Below are 19,714 nucleotides of genomic sequence, written 5' to 3' on the forward strand. Positions count from 1 at the left end.
GACAAACTAAGGTAATTCTCTTCATGAGAAGAGATCATTTCAGATAGCTGGTTCCCAAAGACTGTTTCACAAAGCTTTTCTATTATAGAAAGAAATCTCCGTTGGAGGAGCTCCAGGAACAGATGTTCCAAGGCACCATTTAGCCTATATCACATGAAGACATTCAAGATGGCTTGTACTCCAGGTATTTCATAATCCCTCAGGGTCAGGAGGAGTCAGGCTGATTCTAGATCTAAGGAAATTTAATACATCAGTCACATCTAATCCATTTCACAGATCATGCTACAAAGGATTTATTGAAGTTTGCTAAAAGGTGAATAGTTAGGATGTATAGATCTGTCAAATGCTCCCTTTCTCATCCCAATAAAACAACACACATTAATTTCCTGAAAGTTCATGGTAATGGATACTGTACAAGATACAGCACTAAATTTTTGCATAAAAGGTACATCAAATCATAGCTGTAGGGCATAGTCAAGGAGCATATTCAAGGAGACAGAATACAGATCTTTGAATTATACACCATCCTTCAGAAATATACAGGACAGCTGCTTCATCTGTTTTCACATTTCTCTAGATTAGACTATTTTTTAAATAATCTGGTACAGGTGGCCTTTTCCTCAGTAGCACAGACAACACTGTTGTATACAAGCACTCATGTCTTTAAATCCACTGGCCAAATTTTTACTTAACATTGATAGTGCTCTCCTTTATCTTCCTGATCCCCTTGTCAGATTGCTTCTGCAGCTGATTATACACGTCTTTCTAAGCAAGAGGAGACACAAACACCAACTAAAGATAAAAGAATTGTGTGTCCTGAGAAAATTGTGGCAGAACATATCTCCCTACTGCCCTTGCAGTTTAAGAGACTCAGTCTGGGAGACAATGAAGTAAAAACATCTGTATTAAAAGAGGTGTCTTGTCCAATCTGGTGACCTTTCATCATATTTATTTATTCAGAGTATTAGCAGGAAAGCTGTCACCCAATTGGTGACTATAGTAAATATTCTAAATCACTCAGAGCAAAACGCCATGTGCCTGAATACTGCGTAGGCAAAACATCCGAGAAAAGAAAATTATAGCATTAAATGAAGAGTTCAGGAAACAGCAGTTCACTGTTTAGAAGAATGTAGATGGAAAGAGGTTCATTTTCCAGGCCCAGAAGTTCATTTTCCAGGCCCACAGAAGATGTAATAAATACATGACAACCTCACAAGGGAAATCAAATCTTAACACAGTGATGATAGTCTGTTTTATTTGTGTGCTTTGATATATATATAAATCTTCTTTATAAAAAAGGTGGAAAATACTGGAGTAGGCATATTTTGCCACTGGAACTATAAAGAGCAGGAATAATAAACCCTAGCAGAGCATGGGCGATTGGCCTTGCTCCAGCTAGTTGGTCAGTGCTTATTGATATAAAATGGCAATATTTGCTTTCAGCTCCAGTGCAAGTGATCAGACCTTACTGTTGCGTAAGATAAATATTGCTGCTATCCACCCTTACATACTAGCTCTACAATTCTTGCTGAACCAGACCCATGCAGATGTACAGATTGCTTAATATTCTGGTTGTTAATAGTATGTATACTTTCAGATTCACATTCTAGCCGAAGTGAGGGTTTCTGCATCAAATTTGGAAATAACAATTTGATGAAAATAATTAAAAACAAAATAGCTTAGACTGAAACTTGCAAACCTAAAAGGCAAGAATGTGAGAAGAGATAGCCAGTCGATATCCTTTGGACATGTCCAATTCTTGTAGAAATGATTCAGATGCATTTATTACATTTAATTTGTTTATCATTTACCAAAAATGTTGCTGATTAGTAAATTTTCTCTTGCTATTATATTTTGCAATTTAGGTTTCTTAGACCCTGTCATTTGTAAACATATATTTTAGAAGTTATTGCAAAGTCTCTTCTGTGACCAGGGTTATGAATCTGATTCTGAGCTCTCTTACATCTGCACTCATCAGAAATAACTCAGTTTAAGTCAGTTGAATTCAACATCTCCCCCATACTCCTTTTCCTTAAGAAACTTTAAATAAAGACTGCTCACCACACTATCAGGTAGCAATTTTTTCAGGCCCTGGTAAGGACTTTGCTCTGTGTCTATTTGTCATCACTTGAGTAGTCCTAGCCACTTTAACACAAATGCTTAAAGTTAGGAAGGGTTTTTGGTTGTAGCTGTGTTGGTCTAAGGACATGGCAGGAAAGGTTCTTTGAGTAGATGCGATACCTTTTATTAGACCAACTGAATAGTTGGAAAAAAGTTCTTAGCAAGATTTCAGGTACAGTCACCCTTCTTTAAGCATAGGGAGGAGTGTCTGCGGGTCTGAGACTCCAAGGAAAGAGAGAAGCTAAAAGCCTGGCAGGATGTCAATGAAAATGTAAATAGGTAGAAATTAGAAAGACAAAAGTTAAAGAAGGTAAGGGAGGGGGAAGATAGCAAGGGGATAAAAACTCAAAGTGAGACACTGTGGTAAAATACAAGATAGAAAAGAGGCTGTCTGTGAAAAACGAAGTAATAGGACATCAGGAAAACAGGAGTGAGAGAAGCTAAAAGTGTGACAGGATGTCAGTGAAAATAAAAATAGGTGGAAATTAGAAAAACAAAAGGTAAAGCAGGAAAGGGAGGGGAAAGAAAGCAAGGGAGAACAAGGGCAAGGGAAACACTACAGTGGTGATATTACAAGGTAAAAAGAGGCTAACAGTAAAAAGGGAAATAGTTGGAAACCAGGGAGACAAAGGGCAGAAAAATAGGGGAGGGGAAGGGAGGGGAGGGGAGAAAAGGTGGGGGAAAAGAAGAACATAAGAGGTCAGGTCAGTCAGGTACCTGGTGAATTAGATGTCAGGCAGGTTGTAATGTCATAAATCCAATGTCTATACTGAATCCATGATTTTTTGTATCCAATAGATTTACGAAGTGGAGTTCATAGGCTTGTCTATGAAAGGTGTTTTGCACGTTCTGTTTGAGGTTTAGAATTGGGAGATTAGGGAGAGAGTGATTGACCTGTGAGAAGTGTGTCCCCACAGGTAGTTGAGTATTCTTGTCTTTGATAGATTTTTGGTGTGCATTCAGTCTGGTGTGCAGTTGTTGTTTGGTTTCTCCTAGGGCTGTGCAAAGTTTCAGTCCCTGATTTGATTCAGCGGAGATTTGGCCCGATTTGGTGGCCAAATCTCTGAATCTGAATCGAATCAGGAGACCCTTTTATCTCTCCAAATTCAATCGGAACCCTCTAAAGATTCAGACATAGAGACAGCTTTAAGTGTTTTTTCTACATACCGCTAGGTAGCAGGGGCTCATCAGTGCCGCAATATTGGGGTGCATGGAGTGCCGAACAGAAGCACGGGGGGCTTCCCAGTGCACTCGGCAGCAGACCCGGAAGTGGACCAGAAGCACTTCCAGTCCACTTCTGGGTCTGCTGGGGTTTTCACAGGGACCCCCCCCTCCCCCGCAATCCCCCAGCTCAGTGACTGGTGCCTCCTGGGCCTGGGGGGGGGCACCCAGGGTCCCCCTGCAGCCAATTGCCAAGCTGGAGGGGCATGGGGGGGGCCCCCAATATGTTCCCCGGCAGACCTGGAAGTGGACTGGAAATATTTCTAGTCCACTTCTGGGTTCTCTGCTGAGCACGTGGAGGCCCCCCCCCCACACACTCTTGTGGGATCTCCAAGCACCCCAGCACCACAGCAATTGCACACCTGCTACCTCAAGGTATGTAGAAAAAACTTTTAAAGCTGTGTCTATGTCCAAATTGCTGCTTCTTCGAATCAGCATTGAATCTTCGTATTTAGTTGAATTGAATCAGGGACAGTGATCTGAATCAATTAATCGAATCACTGTCCCTGATTCAGGCTGAATCTGAATCCGAATCAAATACGGCCTGCTTTGCACACCCCTAGTTTCTCCTGCATATTTTCCATCAGGGCAATTGCTGCACTGGGTGAGACATATAACATTTCTGGAGATGCAGGTGTAAGATCCAGGAATGGTGATGGTTCTATTGTAGGGTTCTGTTATTGTGGGGGTGGTGCAGATGTGTTGTCAGGTTTTGCATTTCTTGTCCTGGCATGGTCTGGCATGGTTCCCCTCCCTTACCTGCTATACCTTTTGTCTTTTTAATTTCTACCTACAGGCAACCCTCGTAATTCGCAAATCCGCTATTTGCAAATCCGCTATTCGTGGATTCGAATATTTGCGGTGCACCACCCCAATGAGGTGGGTCAGGGCGAGCGCCATTGTGGCTCCCTCTGGTACTGCACTGAGCTCCTGCCTCTGCATAAGCAGGCACGGAGCGCCGTGCATGGTTGGGGAGGGCAGAGCCGGGGAGAGCAGAGCGGAGAACAGAGCCAGGCAGGTGGAGAGAGCGCGCTGGGGATTGGGAGGGAGGTGGCAGCGGTGGCAACATCTTCTCCCACAGAGGCAGCTGTGGTTGGTCCCCAGGTGCTGCGGGGGAGTCCTGCGCTTCCAACTTTTCGCAGGGGGGGAGCTGTGGGGTCTGACGGGGAGCCCTGTCAGTATTCATGGATTTCACCATTCGTGGGGATCTCCAGAATGGATCCCCCGTGAATCGTGACGGTCTCCTGTATTTACATTTTTACTGACATCATGCCACACTTTTAGCTTCTCTCTTTCCTGGGGGCCCCAGGCCTGCAGAGACTCCCTGTGCCTGAAGAAGGGTGACTGCGCCTGAAAACTTGCTAATAACGTTTTACCAACTACTCAGTTGGTCTAATAAAAGATATCACATCTACCCAAAGAACCTTACCTGCCTAAAGTTAGGAATATACTTAAGGTGCTTAAGTATCTTGCTGAACTGGGGCCTTATATACTTAGTCCCTGTAAGCAGAAGGTAGAGACACAAGGTCCTACATAACAACATACATTTCTGTTCCTTCAAAGTAAATTATCCTGATGTGTCTCGGTGCAATACAAGGAAAATGATCCCATTTGAAAACTGATAGTGGGTCACCACTGTGTATCCCCAATTCAGGTTGTCAAACTCATCTGGCCCCACATACTAGATGAGTGGCATAGTGCCAGTCCACAGGTCAGATAAATGGCATGGGGCCAGCCAACGGGCTGGATTGAGCCCATGGCTACCTCTTCTACAACCTTTGGCTTGCCAGATCCAGCACCCGCAGTACTAACTCCAGCCAGTCCAGGGCTGCCTCACAGGTGGCACCTGCATTTGCCAGATAGGGACACATGGTGCCCACTCTAGCCTGTCCAGGGCAGACACCACATGTATTGTAGGTCCCAAACCAGCTGGTATGGGCACCACATGTAGGACATTCCTGGGACAGCCAGAGCAGTAGCTGCAAATGTTGGATTTGGGCTGCAGGATAGGTTCCAGACTGGCCCTTTGCAGGGCTACCACTGGAAGCTGGATGATGTGGCTCTGCAGGCCAGATCTTTGATACCCTTGCCAATCTCCATACTGTTCTGTACACAGAACTTCCATTGACATCAGGGGGAGTTTTGAAAAGAGAGCTAGGGCAGTTGAAGAATTGGCAATCTGGATTAGAGGCTTAATCAGAGAGCTTCAGTTTAAAAATTCAAACCAGTGATACTTGACAGCTGACAGGTTTTTTAAATCTTTTGCCTGTGCATATGTATTAACACTTGTTTTATGCTGAATACTAATCCCCTGAATATTAATTGAAAATGAGACATTGGCCCCATTGAGTAACATCAAATTACCTTTGCATTTCATTGTGATCTGCTTTTATACAACTGTACCAGGGGAAGCAGCCCCACTTCTCAGCACAGCAATATAGGACTCTCACAGATTGCGGTTCCAGGAGCAGAGGGATCACAAGGGCTGTGCTTCTGTTGCTTCTGTCTACCTGCAAACAAATGCAGAGCAACTCTTTGACTTTACCTCTTCCACATGGTGGCTGGCTAAGTGATATAAATTGCTCCTGGTGGGAGCAAAGGGGGACCTGCAGAAGGACTTCAAAGGGGCGATGTTGTGAATTTACAGATGTATTCTCATATTCATTTCGACTTTCCGTCCTAATAAGCCACAACTTTTGGCACAGGTATGCACTGTTGCTTAGCCAGGGCTAGATCTAAAGAGTGTATCTAAAATTTAGTAAATAAAAATATCTGCCTACACATTGATGAATGAACTCTTAATCCTATGTTAGACCCATGAATTCCATTGCTTTCTGGAAACAGTAGTTCCAAGAGAAAATAAAATTAGGTTTTCAAGGTCAAGGACCTGTAATGAGTATATATTGCATGAGTCTCTCTCAACACTAAGGCTGTAGCAGTCCCAAAAACATGCAGATATGTTCCACTCATCCAGCTCTGTTAAGGAATCTAATTTTCCTACTTTTGCTAAAACATTTTTTTATGCAGCTCTGATAAGAACAAATTCTGCTCATCTACTTATGAACAATTTCCAATTTATTTATAGTGTTTATCACATTAGAGATGTGACTACATGGCCAACAGGATTTTACCCAGAGAAAATAGAGCATCTTGTATAGCTAGTGAGGAAATTTCATTTTTCCTCCTATAATTTTCCTCTCTAAGGGTTTTTATGGAAAGGAAAGTCACAGCAAGACGTTTTCTGGATTATTCTGTTTGATCCAGATTATATCCCATACATCAAATCTGTAGTTAGTTTTACCGTATACCTTAAAATCTAAAAGGGCACTGCATGACTGAGGATAAATAAAAATAAAAATACTCAGAAAATTATACTTCTAAAACAAAAGCAACACAAAAGCACCCAATTTATAATAAACATTTATATGATAATATAGGTAACCCTCATATACAAGTATTGTCTCATTTGTTAGTATGGTTTAACATAGAATTAATACAGAACAATTCAATTCATTCTTCTGTCATTTGTACCACACATGAGACAATCCTTTTACATCTTAAGAGGTGCATTTGCTTGAATGAATTAATTTAGATTACACACAGTCTGTGGAAATTGTCTGCAGGAGCTAGAATTAGCCAGCCAGACATCTTGTCTATGTAGTCAGCAAAAGACAGAGGTCTAAGGCTGGGAAAGAAACCTCTTTAAGGAGCTAGGTTAAGGATACCAAATGATAATTAGAGAGAACCATTAAAAGGGTCAAAGAAATCAAGCTGTTTTTGGTCACCTTGGTTATTAAAATCCTCTGAATTAATGGTCATACATAGGCCATATACAGAAAATATTGATATTAGTCTTTGTTAATTTTTTTTTATAATCTCACTAACATTAAGCATGTAAATTACCTCCTGGGGCTAGAGTGCTTTTTAAAGAAATCGCTGCTAGAGATTACAGACAGTATGTAGTAAGTATTAGTGTTTTGGTATTATTTTGATATAGCTGTGTTAGAGAAAGCTTTTTCTAGTTAACAGGATTAACTGTTCAGGATTTGACATGAACTGATTGTGTGAGCCAATCAAATTAAACTAGAATCCATAGCTACGACAACCCTGAAATCGAGATACAACAAACTGTGCTAGAAAGTGGAAAGGGAAACACTAAAGCACTGGACATCACGTCTGTTTTCAGTTATGCTGGTGTAAAGCCAAAAATACTCCATTGGTGTCAGTGATATAACAGAACTGAATTTGTCCCTATGGACCAAATGCATTTGAAAGCCAAGCAAAAGTCTTGTTCTTTTTCCAAGCAGACAATGGGATGGTATTCTTGGTTTACTATATAGACTTTTAAAGTGCTATGTAGCCTGGCTTGATAATTCCTTCCGCTCTATATCATTTCTCATGCATCACATACCTGTTCCAACCAAATACATTAGGTTACAAAAAAGTGCTGTTCGGCTGAGAAAAATCTGCTAAACAGCTTCTTGGATGTCCTGCAAACCACTGGTCTTAAATCTTTATAGAGTTTCCCCCTACTAGTTTGGCATTGTCTGGTATAATTAAAGTAGTAGTTCAGTATTGAAGTTAGGCTTTGGATCGAAGCCTGGATATTTATTGTTTCTCCTGCCATTACAATACATTGAATAAATCACTTTCTTCACAGAATTAAGCAGCAGAGGCAAAGGAATACAATATGACTGATACTTATTATTACATCATTAAGAACAGAGATGGCACCACATATTTTATCTATCTACTTGGGATATCAAATAATAAATATATTTAAAATATTATTTTGGGAACATCTAATGAATGTAACCCGCCTGCCTGGTTATTTGAAAACAGGAAAAATCATGATCTGTTCCTGAAGGAGTATTGGGTCAATTCTGAAAAAGAAGCATATTCTCACCCATTCTAGCTAGTCTACTACCTGATGGTTAAGACACTGTCCTGGGAAGGTGAAAGAGGATAGCTTGAATCCCTTCTGGTTGAGAAAGGCAGTGTGCCCAGATCTCACACGCCTTGTGGAAGACTAGCTAATTGCTTAAAATGAGAGGTGAGGGTACCTCCACTTGATCAAATTATAAAAACCTTCGCCATGTTATAAAAGAAATTGGCCAAGATGACATCTTGTGAGGATCCTAATCCTGTTGATGTGTATTAAGTATGCTCTGAATTTGTCTACTAGATCAGGCCCCTCAGGAGACTCAGTACTAAGATAATTTTAAAGTTAAACAGAAAGGTACCTAGTGAATTAGGTGCTTCCTGGTATAGGTGGCACCTAAGCATGTGTACGTTATGGCGTAGGGGTGTTGGATCACTGTTTTGGGTATAAGATCCTCTATTCTGTCTGAATCTTGCTTTAAGTACCTACAGGCTTTATGAAAGTAGTTCTGAGCTTAAAGCAGGTATGAGTAACAATTTACAAATGAGTTTCAGTCTGATGAAGTGACTCTTGTTGTTTTCATCATCATTTGTTTTCTGCTTATGGGATTATTGCTAAAGTCTCAAGAGTAATTCTTTTTTAAGGAATGATTTCATTGGACAATGGAAAAGCATCTTTGGGGACTAAGGGGAAAGAACAAGGTCCAATGAAAAGGGTAAAATAGGAGTAAGTGTGAAGAACAATGTTGAAGAAAGATACAAAATTTATTAGGCAGTCACCTTGACAGCACAGGAGAGAGTCAGAAATTGAAATAGGATTATAGGATCTATGCCTGATGGACTAAAAATTAGGAAGATCTGAGAGGAGGTGTAGATAAGAGCAGTATTTTCTAGAACACTGAGACTGCGTTTACATGAAACGCTTACTGCTCAGTAGCGTCGCAGGGCACAAACCATGCTGTGACGCTACTGCACAGTTGTAACAAGGTGCTGCACAGTAGTAACAAACTACTGTGCAGTCAGCATCACTATGAAGCCATGCAGGGATGCTACTGCGTAGTAATGCCAGTTACTACACAGTCATTTAGTACTTGGGTGTGCAAGTACTGAGTGACTGCACAGTAACAACTGCACAGTCAGTATCCCGTGTAGACACAGCCTAAAAGTAGGCATGGAAAGTTTGAACTAGATATGAAAACCAACAGGAAGACAGAAAGAATGAAAGTATAATAACCAGTCAACATGGCAGAAAAGAAAGCTGGGTTTAGTGGCAGAACTGGCCAGAACCTTGGATTAGGCAAACTGTTTGTTCCCACATGTAAGTCTATGGACATTCTATCAATATAGTTCTTATGCTGCCATTGTATTACTCCAGTATCAGAATGTCTTCTGGTAGGGCATTGAGACATGAATAAGGTTTATCTACCATAGTTCATTAAAAGACATAAGTAACATTGTTAGTATAATCTTGATGCCATTGCTTGATGTAGGTAATTTGAGAGATTTGCTGTTTATATGTTTTAATAGATAAATTGAAATTACTAGACCTCTCCTTAAGCAAACTCTTGGTTTTGGCCAATATGTTTATTAAGATTTGACTTCAAGGGATAAATATCTGCTAAAGGACTTTTTTTCAGAATAAGGTAAACAAGGCCTTTTTCTTTGCTACCTTGCACACTGTGTACTATTCTGCGTTTTATATTCCCTTTGTACAGGCCTACAGAACTCTACAAGGTACATTTTAGTCTAGAGTCAGGCCCCAAAAAATCACTTAAAGACATAGGTATTGACCATGGGTTAGCACAAAAAGATACTATACTTTAGCCGTTCTGCAGTGTCTCTTGATGTCCAGTCAGCAAGTTTGGGGTTAGCTGTCTGGTAGTCTATAATCAAAAAAGCTAGCCAGCAGGCTTTAGAGACTGTACTGGTTGTTTCTGATTCTATTAGCTTTCAGTTATTTCATGATTTCTACCTTTTCTTGAGATCTTCAGATAATCTGGATTCTTATGTATAGGCATTCTTAATTTTGAGAAATTTGTACAAAAATCATTCTTCTCAAAATGGCTTGAAAATGGAGATGGGGTGGGTGGGCTTGTAAATGCTGTGGCATATGTAGTAAAAGAATGAGTAGTGGAATTTTCTCAAGGACTTAGTGCTGGTTTAATATTGCTTCCTTTAAGATTATTGAAGTTTTACTTCACTGACAACAGTGGAAGCAGAATTATACTACTGCTGAGTGCTTTAGAAAAAACCCACCCAATATGTTATAACTATCTTTGGTTTGCCTTCCCATGATAAGAAAACCAAGGACCATTAAACCTGACTTGATTTGTGGAGAAGATATTAAAAACAGGGATGAGCCAAAATTACTAATCATTTAGAGATACATAATTAGGAGCCATCATCATGTATTTATAAAAAAGATAATTGTCCTTGGCAAATGCGTTTTTGCTTGAAGTCTTTGAATACTGAACATCAGCAGAGAGGTAGACAGTGGTGAACAACATGTACAATTTATGTGAGTTTTAGGGAAGCATTTGATATTGTTCCACTTAATAAAGTGATTTGGAAAGTCATAAAGCATAGTAGAGCAGCAAAAATACAAAGGGATAGAGCAAACAGATTCATGTTGGGTAGATTAGTTCTATTGACTCATAAGTAGCTCAGGCACTTCAGTGTAGAGCAATTTAAGGTAATGAGATTAAAGCCCCAAAATAATCACAGAAGCAGGAATACACAATCCAAACTAAGAATGTTTTAGGATGATTTCAGTGTGGATCGTCTACAAAATACTTGTAGAATATAACCTAACACAATCCCAGGTGAAGGTAGAGATACTGATTCTGGTCTTGTGTATGCTACTTTTATTTTGGGGGTGTACTTTTATTTTGGTTCACTCCACTGAACTTCAGCATAACTACCCCTGATTTTACACTATCATGAGACCAGATCAGGCTGAGAAAGTATAAATAAGAAAAATTTGGAAAATTTACTTTGGCACAGAGTAAGGTAAGCCCCCCTCCCCTCTCTCTCTGTATATACATGTGTATGTGTGCATATAATGGATATCTGACAGCTGTACTTATTTAATTATTTATGTGTGTGTTTGATTGACATGCTTCCCTATGTTTCAGGGCACATATGCAAATTGAATATGTACCATTGCAGTATTCCTTTCCAAAGAGGAAAAAGAAGAGGCAAATCCTTCCAAATAAACCCCTCCAACTTTCCCTCAAAGACTTGCTTATACTGAACCACACTCCACCGCATGTGAAAGGGGAGGCATAGTCTCAGATAGCTAAGGCGAAGCTTTGAGTGGTTTTCAAGGTTTCAGGCATCATGTCCATCTATAGTACTGAATAAATAACAATAATAATAATTGGGTGGATTGGAAGCTGAAAAGGAAGTTCTAAGGGCAAAGGAGGTGCTGGCGATAGCAAGAAAACAACTATCCTCCTAAAAGGATCTGAAATAGCAGCACTGAACAACAGTGATCACAAAAGTGGTGCAAGGGAACGCATAGCTAGAGGGACATTATTAGGAATAAATATGTATGTCCCTGCCAATTCAGATGACACTATATCAATTACTTTTTACACAAGTACATATATTCATAAATGTTTGGTTCTCAAAATGATTAATTAAAATGTATTTTTGCTGTGCTCAATTTTATCTCAATATGAGCAAATAAAATGTGGCCTTATTTTCTGGTAACTGTTTGATGGTAAGATACAGCTTATGATTCTGCAAGGATCCCTGTTATTGCTTTAAAAATACTCATACTTTTTTACTAAGTGAGCAAAAAAGCTGCCCCAGATTCATAGATGCTAGGGTCTATCAGTTTGCAAGACCAGATAAAGAGTAGAACAGAGAGAAAATTAAATACCAAAATATAACAGAAAAAAAAGAAATAAATATTTTTTTAAAGGAAGAAATGACACCACAAGACAGAATAGTTAATTATGTACAATATTTGAAGTCTGTGCAGACCTGCTTTGCAGCTCTCACTCTGATTTTATAATGCTGAACCCTACTGTGATATGCTATGTTCTTCAGCTCAGACCTTCCTTGCAGTGCTTAATGACTTCCTCACTTCATTCATTTCACTTTGAGCACTGGTTATTATTTGAATACTATAATTATTGTGGGAGATTCTAAGCGGTGGAACCCAACATTATAGCTATAATAAGCATTTGTGGGGCGAGGAAGGGGAGTAAAAATAAGTTGCATAGATGTTATATGGCATTAAGATGCATCAGATAAATAATTAGATTATTTTCCCTCCTGATTTTTGTTAGGTAAATAAAGATTAAATAAGAAATCAAATATGATAAAAATAAATTGCTTGGGTCTTTATATTAATGTATTCATACCACAGTAGGAACTGGTGCAGAAGCAACAAGTTATATATGATTAGTCCTGATTGTTCAGTTAGTCCCTGAAATCTACAGGACTGTTGAAGGGTTTGGGGTTTGGTTCAATTCTGATGAACTAATGGGAGTTGTCAGTTGACTTCTGTAGACTGGATTAGACTCAAGCAGAGTCTGAGCTCTGTTTCTCTCCTGTGGATAGGTGAAGAAACTCCCCATCATAGAAGATTTTGGAGAAAGTGTATTGAGTTGTCTACCCCTTCTCAGAATGTTTCTAGAGAAGGCAGCAATTTCCTTTTGTCTTTAGGCTTTTGTACAAAACAGAAACAAAAACCCTGTTGTTTATTTTTTCTCCTTCCTTCCTTCCTTCCTTCCTTCCTTCCTTCCTTGAAAAGTTAAAAATGTATGCTTTATTTGAATTGACAGTGCTGTATTATATTTTTAGACTGACTTTTATATATTCTAAACCTGTTTGTGTGATGTATAGAGGCATGTATGCACATTTCTATGTATATCACTCTGTCAGGTCAGGAGAAAAGTGGCGGCACAAAGACATATACTGTACATTTTGGAACTTCCATATGGTTGCAGGAAAAGCAGTAAAAACAGATGATGCTGTTTGGAGGATAAAACTACGCATCTGTTCAGGAAGCTAGTATAACTGCATAGGCTGAGAATTGTTAGCTATGGTATTTCCCTCATGCCCATGAAAGAAGACACCACAGATTTGAAAAGCCTTCTGGTTTTTGAAATCTGTGGCTGTTGGTAGGAATATAACTGCTGCTACTGAAGTATCATTGCCTCTCTCTGCAGAATCTCTCAAACTAAATGCTGTATATATTTTCCTTTGCAAAAAAAAGGTCCTGTTTTGCACAAGTTCTTATACTAAAAATATAGGAAGATTTATTCTTTCAAGAAATGTATAAAAACTTATTTGTAGAAGAAAAGGAAAGAAGCACTTTCAGGAATTCTGGGCCTTATTCCTGACTCTCCAGTGACTCATTTTGTGACCTGGGTTGAGTTACCTAAGTTCTCTGTGTCTCCCATCTGTAAAATGGAGCAAAAATACCTACCTCACAGGGGTGTTGTGAGGCTTTATTAATTAATTTTTGTAAAGTGCTTTGAGATCCTTGGATGAAAGGTGTTGTTGGAAATCCAATGCTTCTTCATTTTTATAGTGCAGTGCAGGAATTTTAGATTTTCAGGTGGTTGAAGGAACCTGACTTTTTATAACACTCCCCAAAAGTATCAAAATAGCCAGCATAGCAGGACACCTTGTTGTCTGTTATTTCTATAAGGATATATATAAAAAAAAAGCAACTTCCATGATCAAAACAGTCTGGGTTTTGACTTGTCACAAAACGTTGTGTTATTTTTGATTCACCACAAAACTACTCCCTCCAGGCTACAAGGTACCAGTTTCTTTCACTAAAACAGAAATGTTCAAGACTTTTAAAAAGATAGGCACACAGTGTCTAGTACTAATGACATGTTCTTTAATTACATGCAGGCAGACACCACTAACATAAACTAGCTCATGCCACAAAGTCACAGCTTCTAGTAGGGGAATGGCATATAACCTTTCTCAGGGAAGAACCAGGAGACTTCCTAATTGCACTTCTCCAATCCCAGCACAATCCATGACTCTTCTTAGAAGGATGCACAAATCTCTGTGTGTACCCACTCAGCCAAACTGACTGGACATTGCCCACTCCCTACCCACTTTTGCCTAAGTTGTTGCCTGGAGAAACATTTTGTTAGTGGCTCAAGAGCTTTTCTGAATGGAAATGCTACGATTTTGGCCAGAGCTTCCAAAGTCTGTGTAGGAGATATGATAAGACAGACAAGGTTCCTTGGGTGAATTTGATATCTTTTATTAGACCAACCTAAATGGTTGGAGAATAGTTATTAAGCAAGCTTTCAGGTTCAAAAACCCTTCATCAGGCTAAGGAAGCTGCAGCAGTTGGTGTGTGCTCTTCCTGGATGGAAAGAGGTTTACTTCTTCCTCATACTGTGTGGTCTTATAACAGCCATCCAAAATCCAGCCCACAAATAGTGTGTAGAGTCCTGATAAAATAGCTATTATCATTAAATACCAAAAAATACAAAGAACTAATTAAATTTTCAGTTTTAAAAATAAATAAACAATAAGTAAAGGAAGAAAATGTTAGAGCTGAATTAAAGTGAAGTAAAGTGGTGAAGTAATTTTACCACACTATTGGACTGACATGTTTCCAGAGTCATGTAAACAAAAATACATAGTAATCCAGGGTTACATGCAATACACATGCAGAGTACTTCGCATTCTGGCCTCAAGTAGCAAAGCACATAAACATATGCTTAAATACTTTACTGGACTGGCCAAAGGGCTTAACACCTCAACTAGGAGACAGAGTAGACCTGGACGCACTTCTCAAAAAATACCCAAACCTTTATATAAACAAGAAACATTCCTCTAGAAGTGCAGTGAGTTTTAAAGAAATCCATAGTGGAAGAAGCAAGAACACATGAAAAATACTGAGAGGAGGAACAAAGCTTGAATAAAAGGATTTATTCTCCTGCTTCCCTTACCCAGAAGTTATACTTTACATTTTTTTCCTCCATGATCTATTTTTCTTTTTCTTTTTAAGGTTGAACAGGCAGGAGAGTTGAAATAGGTATTACCAAACAAATAGAATAAGCAATATTATAGTTACAGCTTTCACCCAGCTTCACCAATGCTCAAAAGGAATTTACATGTCTTCACTCATACAGTATGTGAATCATATTTTGACTTTTCACTACCATGTAGGAAAAGTATAGCACATTCTTCCCATTGGTAATCATTGACATGCCCATCATTCCAGTAAAAAACCCATCTTTATTAAACAAACCCAAATGTCAAAGGTTTAAAAAGTATCACATAGCACACTCAGTGTGTACATGACCTTTACTAATAAGTATTAACTGAGATAATATACATCTTCATATCCTAGGTTTCAGTACACTGTGGGTGCATCTGCACAATTTTTTTACTGTGCAGCTGCCTAATTAGCTCATCAATAAAGTCTCAGCATCTACACATGTTGTCCTCTTAGGCTGCAGTGAAGTTAACTCTCCATAGGTTAGTACTTGTAAATACACGTACTATCCTACAGCAGTGTTCTTTAGTGTGTAGTAATGCCTGTGTAGATGTTGACAGGGCTGGCTGAGGCTTCAGAATGTGGGTTGCCTGCTGCCTAGCCCCACGCTGGAGCACACTTGTGCCCCAGGCAACCCCTCTGCAGCATGTTGAGCTGAGTCGGAGCAGCTCCAGGATGGCTCGCTGACCCCCCACAAGGCTCCCTGCCAGCTGGGGCTGCAACCCCTCTCAACATGCTGTTGCCCCAGGCAAACGTATAAACATGGTGACCATGATCAATAAACTCTGGCGCAATATACACCAGAGTTTAATGTATTGCATTAATTTCATGTGTAGATGCACCCTGTTAGACTCAAACTTGTACTAGCATCACAAGTTATTCTGGATGTCTAGTCCTAGGCTTAACATCACTGGCATTTTTCTGAGATATGGCTCTCTGCCTCATTAATTGCTTTTGCTTCTCCTTCTACATATCAGACATAGCCACAGTTAGCTGTAGGCATTCTATACCGATCAGATATTTCAAAGCAGCATTTGCACTGAATATTTTTCATGGGAATGATCCATAGCGCTAACATTCACAATAACATGAGGTTCATTCGTAAATTTAATTTTAGAATATGATAGTTAAATTGTTAAAAGCATTTGTTTTTCAAAAAATCCAGAATAATAGTTCAGTAATCCTTAACTACCTACTTCTCAGCAAACAAGTAAGAGGGAAGGATTTTAAATGGGGATCTGAACTGTATCTTACTGTCTTGCACTGAGAAACCTTAATCAGATCTACCTCATTTTTAGTGAACCGAAGCCATAAGTGGGAATGTTCACTATCCCGAGAATAACAGATTTCTCAAATAAAACAAAGATAAAAAGAACTCTATCAGTGACTTAAGCTTTCTAAACAGCTGAACTTAACACACACAGTCACTTATTAATAATCCTCCATGCTATATTTAAGGAACCCCAGTGTATATTAGACAATATATCACTTAAGAATCTCTGCTCTTTTTTTCGAAAACATAGGTTACTCATCTTTGTGCATCAGTTCCACTGCTTAACTACAGCCTACTATCATCCCAGGATCCCTAAACCACTATGTAGAAAGAACATTATCTTATGACTGTTGAGCTTTGTATTTAAAATTCTGATTTGTTCTTTTGTCCACCAGCCTCAAGAACGTATTCGCTTATTCCAAAAGCATGCCTGTCAGAAAATGTTATTATATTAAATTATCTTGCTACCTGAAATTTCTCACTACATTTCATTTAACCCCGAACACAAAGGTCACAGCTTAGAAACTGTTGCATATTTAGCTCTACCAATCTTGAAAAAAAGACTGAGTCCATTTCATAGTATCTTGACTTAGGTCAGCTCTTGAACCAGGTGTTAATTGACACAACTCCATTGATTCCTTTAAATTTACACTGGCTGAAAAGCTGGCCCACTATGTCATTCAAATTACTACTATGGGAAAAATTTTAACAGCTGTGATTACCTGTTACATACAAATGCCTGCAGCAAATATGCAGTGTTATTTGAGTAATTATCAAAGTATAGTTTACATTGAGCTCATTATTTAGTCAGCTTTAAATTTATTTTAAGACCTTATATCATGGTGACACATTTTAACTTTTGAGTTACCATAAGATATATCAAAAAACATTCTGTGTATCTCATACTGACTCCTTCGTTCAGAGTTGCCCCCCTGCCGTTTAGTAGCTACCAGAACTAAACCGAGTAAAAAGAGTTTCTCTGTGCTATGATAATGCAATATACAGCATAACATGCCAACAGTGTTGTTATCTAGCATTGCCGCTGTATAGGACAGGCATTTTGGTGTAGAACCAATATCATATATTTAAAACAATCTAGCTGGGAGATAGCACAGAAATTTATATTTGTGTTGTATATACAAGTCCTTCTACCTTCCTTTTCTGTAATTATTATCTTACATTTTTTTCACTTTTTCATAGTGTGTGATAACCAAGCTGATAGACTTTGATTTTTATCTATGGGCACACTTACTAAACTGTACTTTGTACCTCATTATGTATTTGTTTTTATGAGTATTTACATAACATTAATGATGTATACGATGCTTACCGAGAGACAATTCTTGCTTATTCATCAATAAGAAAACCAATCCAATAGTGCTCACTTCTTTATCATCTACCATACCAGGAAATATGGGAATGAGGAAAGTTTAACAAACCTAAAAAAAAATAAAAGAGCATGAATATTATACTTATTGCAAATCCACTAAAACTGTACAAGAAAAAGGAGAGAAAGGAGAAAAATGAGAATTTATGCCATAGTATTTTAGAAATAATACTAATTTTTTTTTAAGTCTTACCAGTTTCAACAGTTTGTTGTAAGTTTAGTAAAAGAAATCAATGGTACATAGCAAATATATGAAAATGTCCTTATGGGCTTTAGGAAAACTCACTTAATCAAAGAAGTTTAACTCAACTACACATGGGTCTTAACATTCTAGAGCAACTGTATGATTAACAGTATTTGACATGCAGTTTGTTTCTATCCATGCTATTGCAACAACAGTTCCAATTCTAGCCACTTTTTTCTTTTCTTTTCCTTTTTCTTTCTTTGTTTCTTTCTTTGTTTCTTTCTTTTTTTATGCAGAAGACCATCAAATGAATTGTCACAATACTCGAATAATGCAAGACACAGAAAAGGATGATAACAATAATGACGAGTATGATAATTACGATGAACTGGTGGCCAAGTCATTGTTAAATCTTGGCAAAATTGCAGAGGATGCAGCATACAGAGCCAGGACAGAATCAGAAATGAACAGCAATACATCTAATAGTCTGGAAGATGATAGTGACAAAAATGAAAATATTGGTCGGAAAAGTGAGCTGAGTTTAGATTTAGACAGTGATGTTGTTAGGGAAACAGTGGACTCCCTTAAATTATTAGCACAAGGACATGGTGTAGTGCTTTCAGAAAACATTAATGACAGAAATTATGCAGACAATACTTCACAGCAAGATAACAGGAATATGAACTTTGTAATGCTAGGGAAGCCTGTGAACAATGGACTCACAGAAAAAATGGTGGAGGAGAGTGATGAAGAGGTGTGCCTCAGCAGTTTGGAATGCTTACGGAACCAATGTTTTGACCTTGCTAGGAAACTCAGTGAGACAAACCCACAGGAAAGAAATCAGCAACAAAACATGAACACCCGTCAACATGTCAGGCAAGAAGATGACTTCCAAGGAAGAACACCAGATCGGAATTACTCTGACATGATGAATTTAATGAGGCTTGAGGAACAGTTGAGCCCCAGATCTAGAACTTTTTCTAGCTGTGCAAAGGAGGATGGGTGTCATGAAAGAGATGATGATACCACCTCTATTACTTCAGACAGATCTGAAGAAGTGTTTGATATGACAAAAGGTAACTTAACGCTGCTTGAGAAAGCTATTGCTTTGGAAACTGAACGAGCAAAAGCCATGAGAGAAAAAATGGCAGTGGAAGCTGGAAGAAGGGATAATATGAGATCATATGAGGAGCAGTCTCCAAGACAACTTTCTGGAGATGACAGGAAGCCTAAATCCAGTGACGGCCATGTCAAAAAGCCATATTATGGTAAAGGTAATATTTCTATATACCGTATGTTGTGTCATGAAAAAGTGTGAGCTAAGTACGGCTTACAACCCTAAAGTGAAGTTATTCATTCCACAAATGGGATCTTTATTTAATTTGCATTATGATGGCATGATTTGCAAATAAGATCAAGCTATGATCACAAAATAAAATGATTTATTCTGCAGTATTAGAAACATGTACAGTATTTCAGTGCATTACCATTTGGCTAAATTAGAAAAATGTAACTTTTCAGGGAAACCAAACAAATAAGAGATCATGTTGAAAGAGGCAAAGATTTTTCTGAAGTGTTTAATGTGTTTTATAGTAATTATGATTTAAAAACTATAAGGAGAATTGCATTGCTTGCCATATTGAATGGTGGAATTTT

The 19,714-nt window shown here is 38.6% G+C and overlaps 1 protein-coding gene across 3 annotated transcripts in view; it reads left to right on the forward strand.

The window, feature by feature from the left end:
- Window positions 1–19,714, forward strand: part of MYT1L (myelin transcription factor 1 like) — a 463,312-nt gene that overhangs the window by 335,870 nt on the left and 107,728 nt on the right. For 2 of the 3 annotated variants that reach the window (XM_059729960.1, XM_019492688.2), the window contains exons 7-8: window positions 89–184; window positions 18,355–19,326. In XM_059729960.1, the coding sequence (XP_059585943.1) occupies window positions 89–184; window positions 18,355–19,326 (1,068 nt within the window). The remainder of the gene's footprint in view (window positions 1–88; window positions 185–18,354; window positions 19,327–19,714) is intronic. The other variant, XM_019492692.2, reaches the window with a different exon arrangement.

The sequence above is a fragment of the Alligator mississippiensis genome, chromosome 1, assembly GCF_030867095.1.
Source record: "Alligator mississippiensis isolate rAllMis1 chromosome 1, rAllMis1, whole genome shotgun sequence".
NCBI lineage: Eukaryota > Metazoa > Chordata > Crocodylia > Alligatoridae > Alligator > Alligator mississippiensis.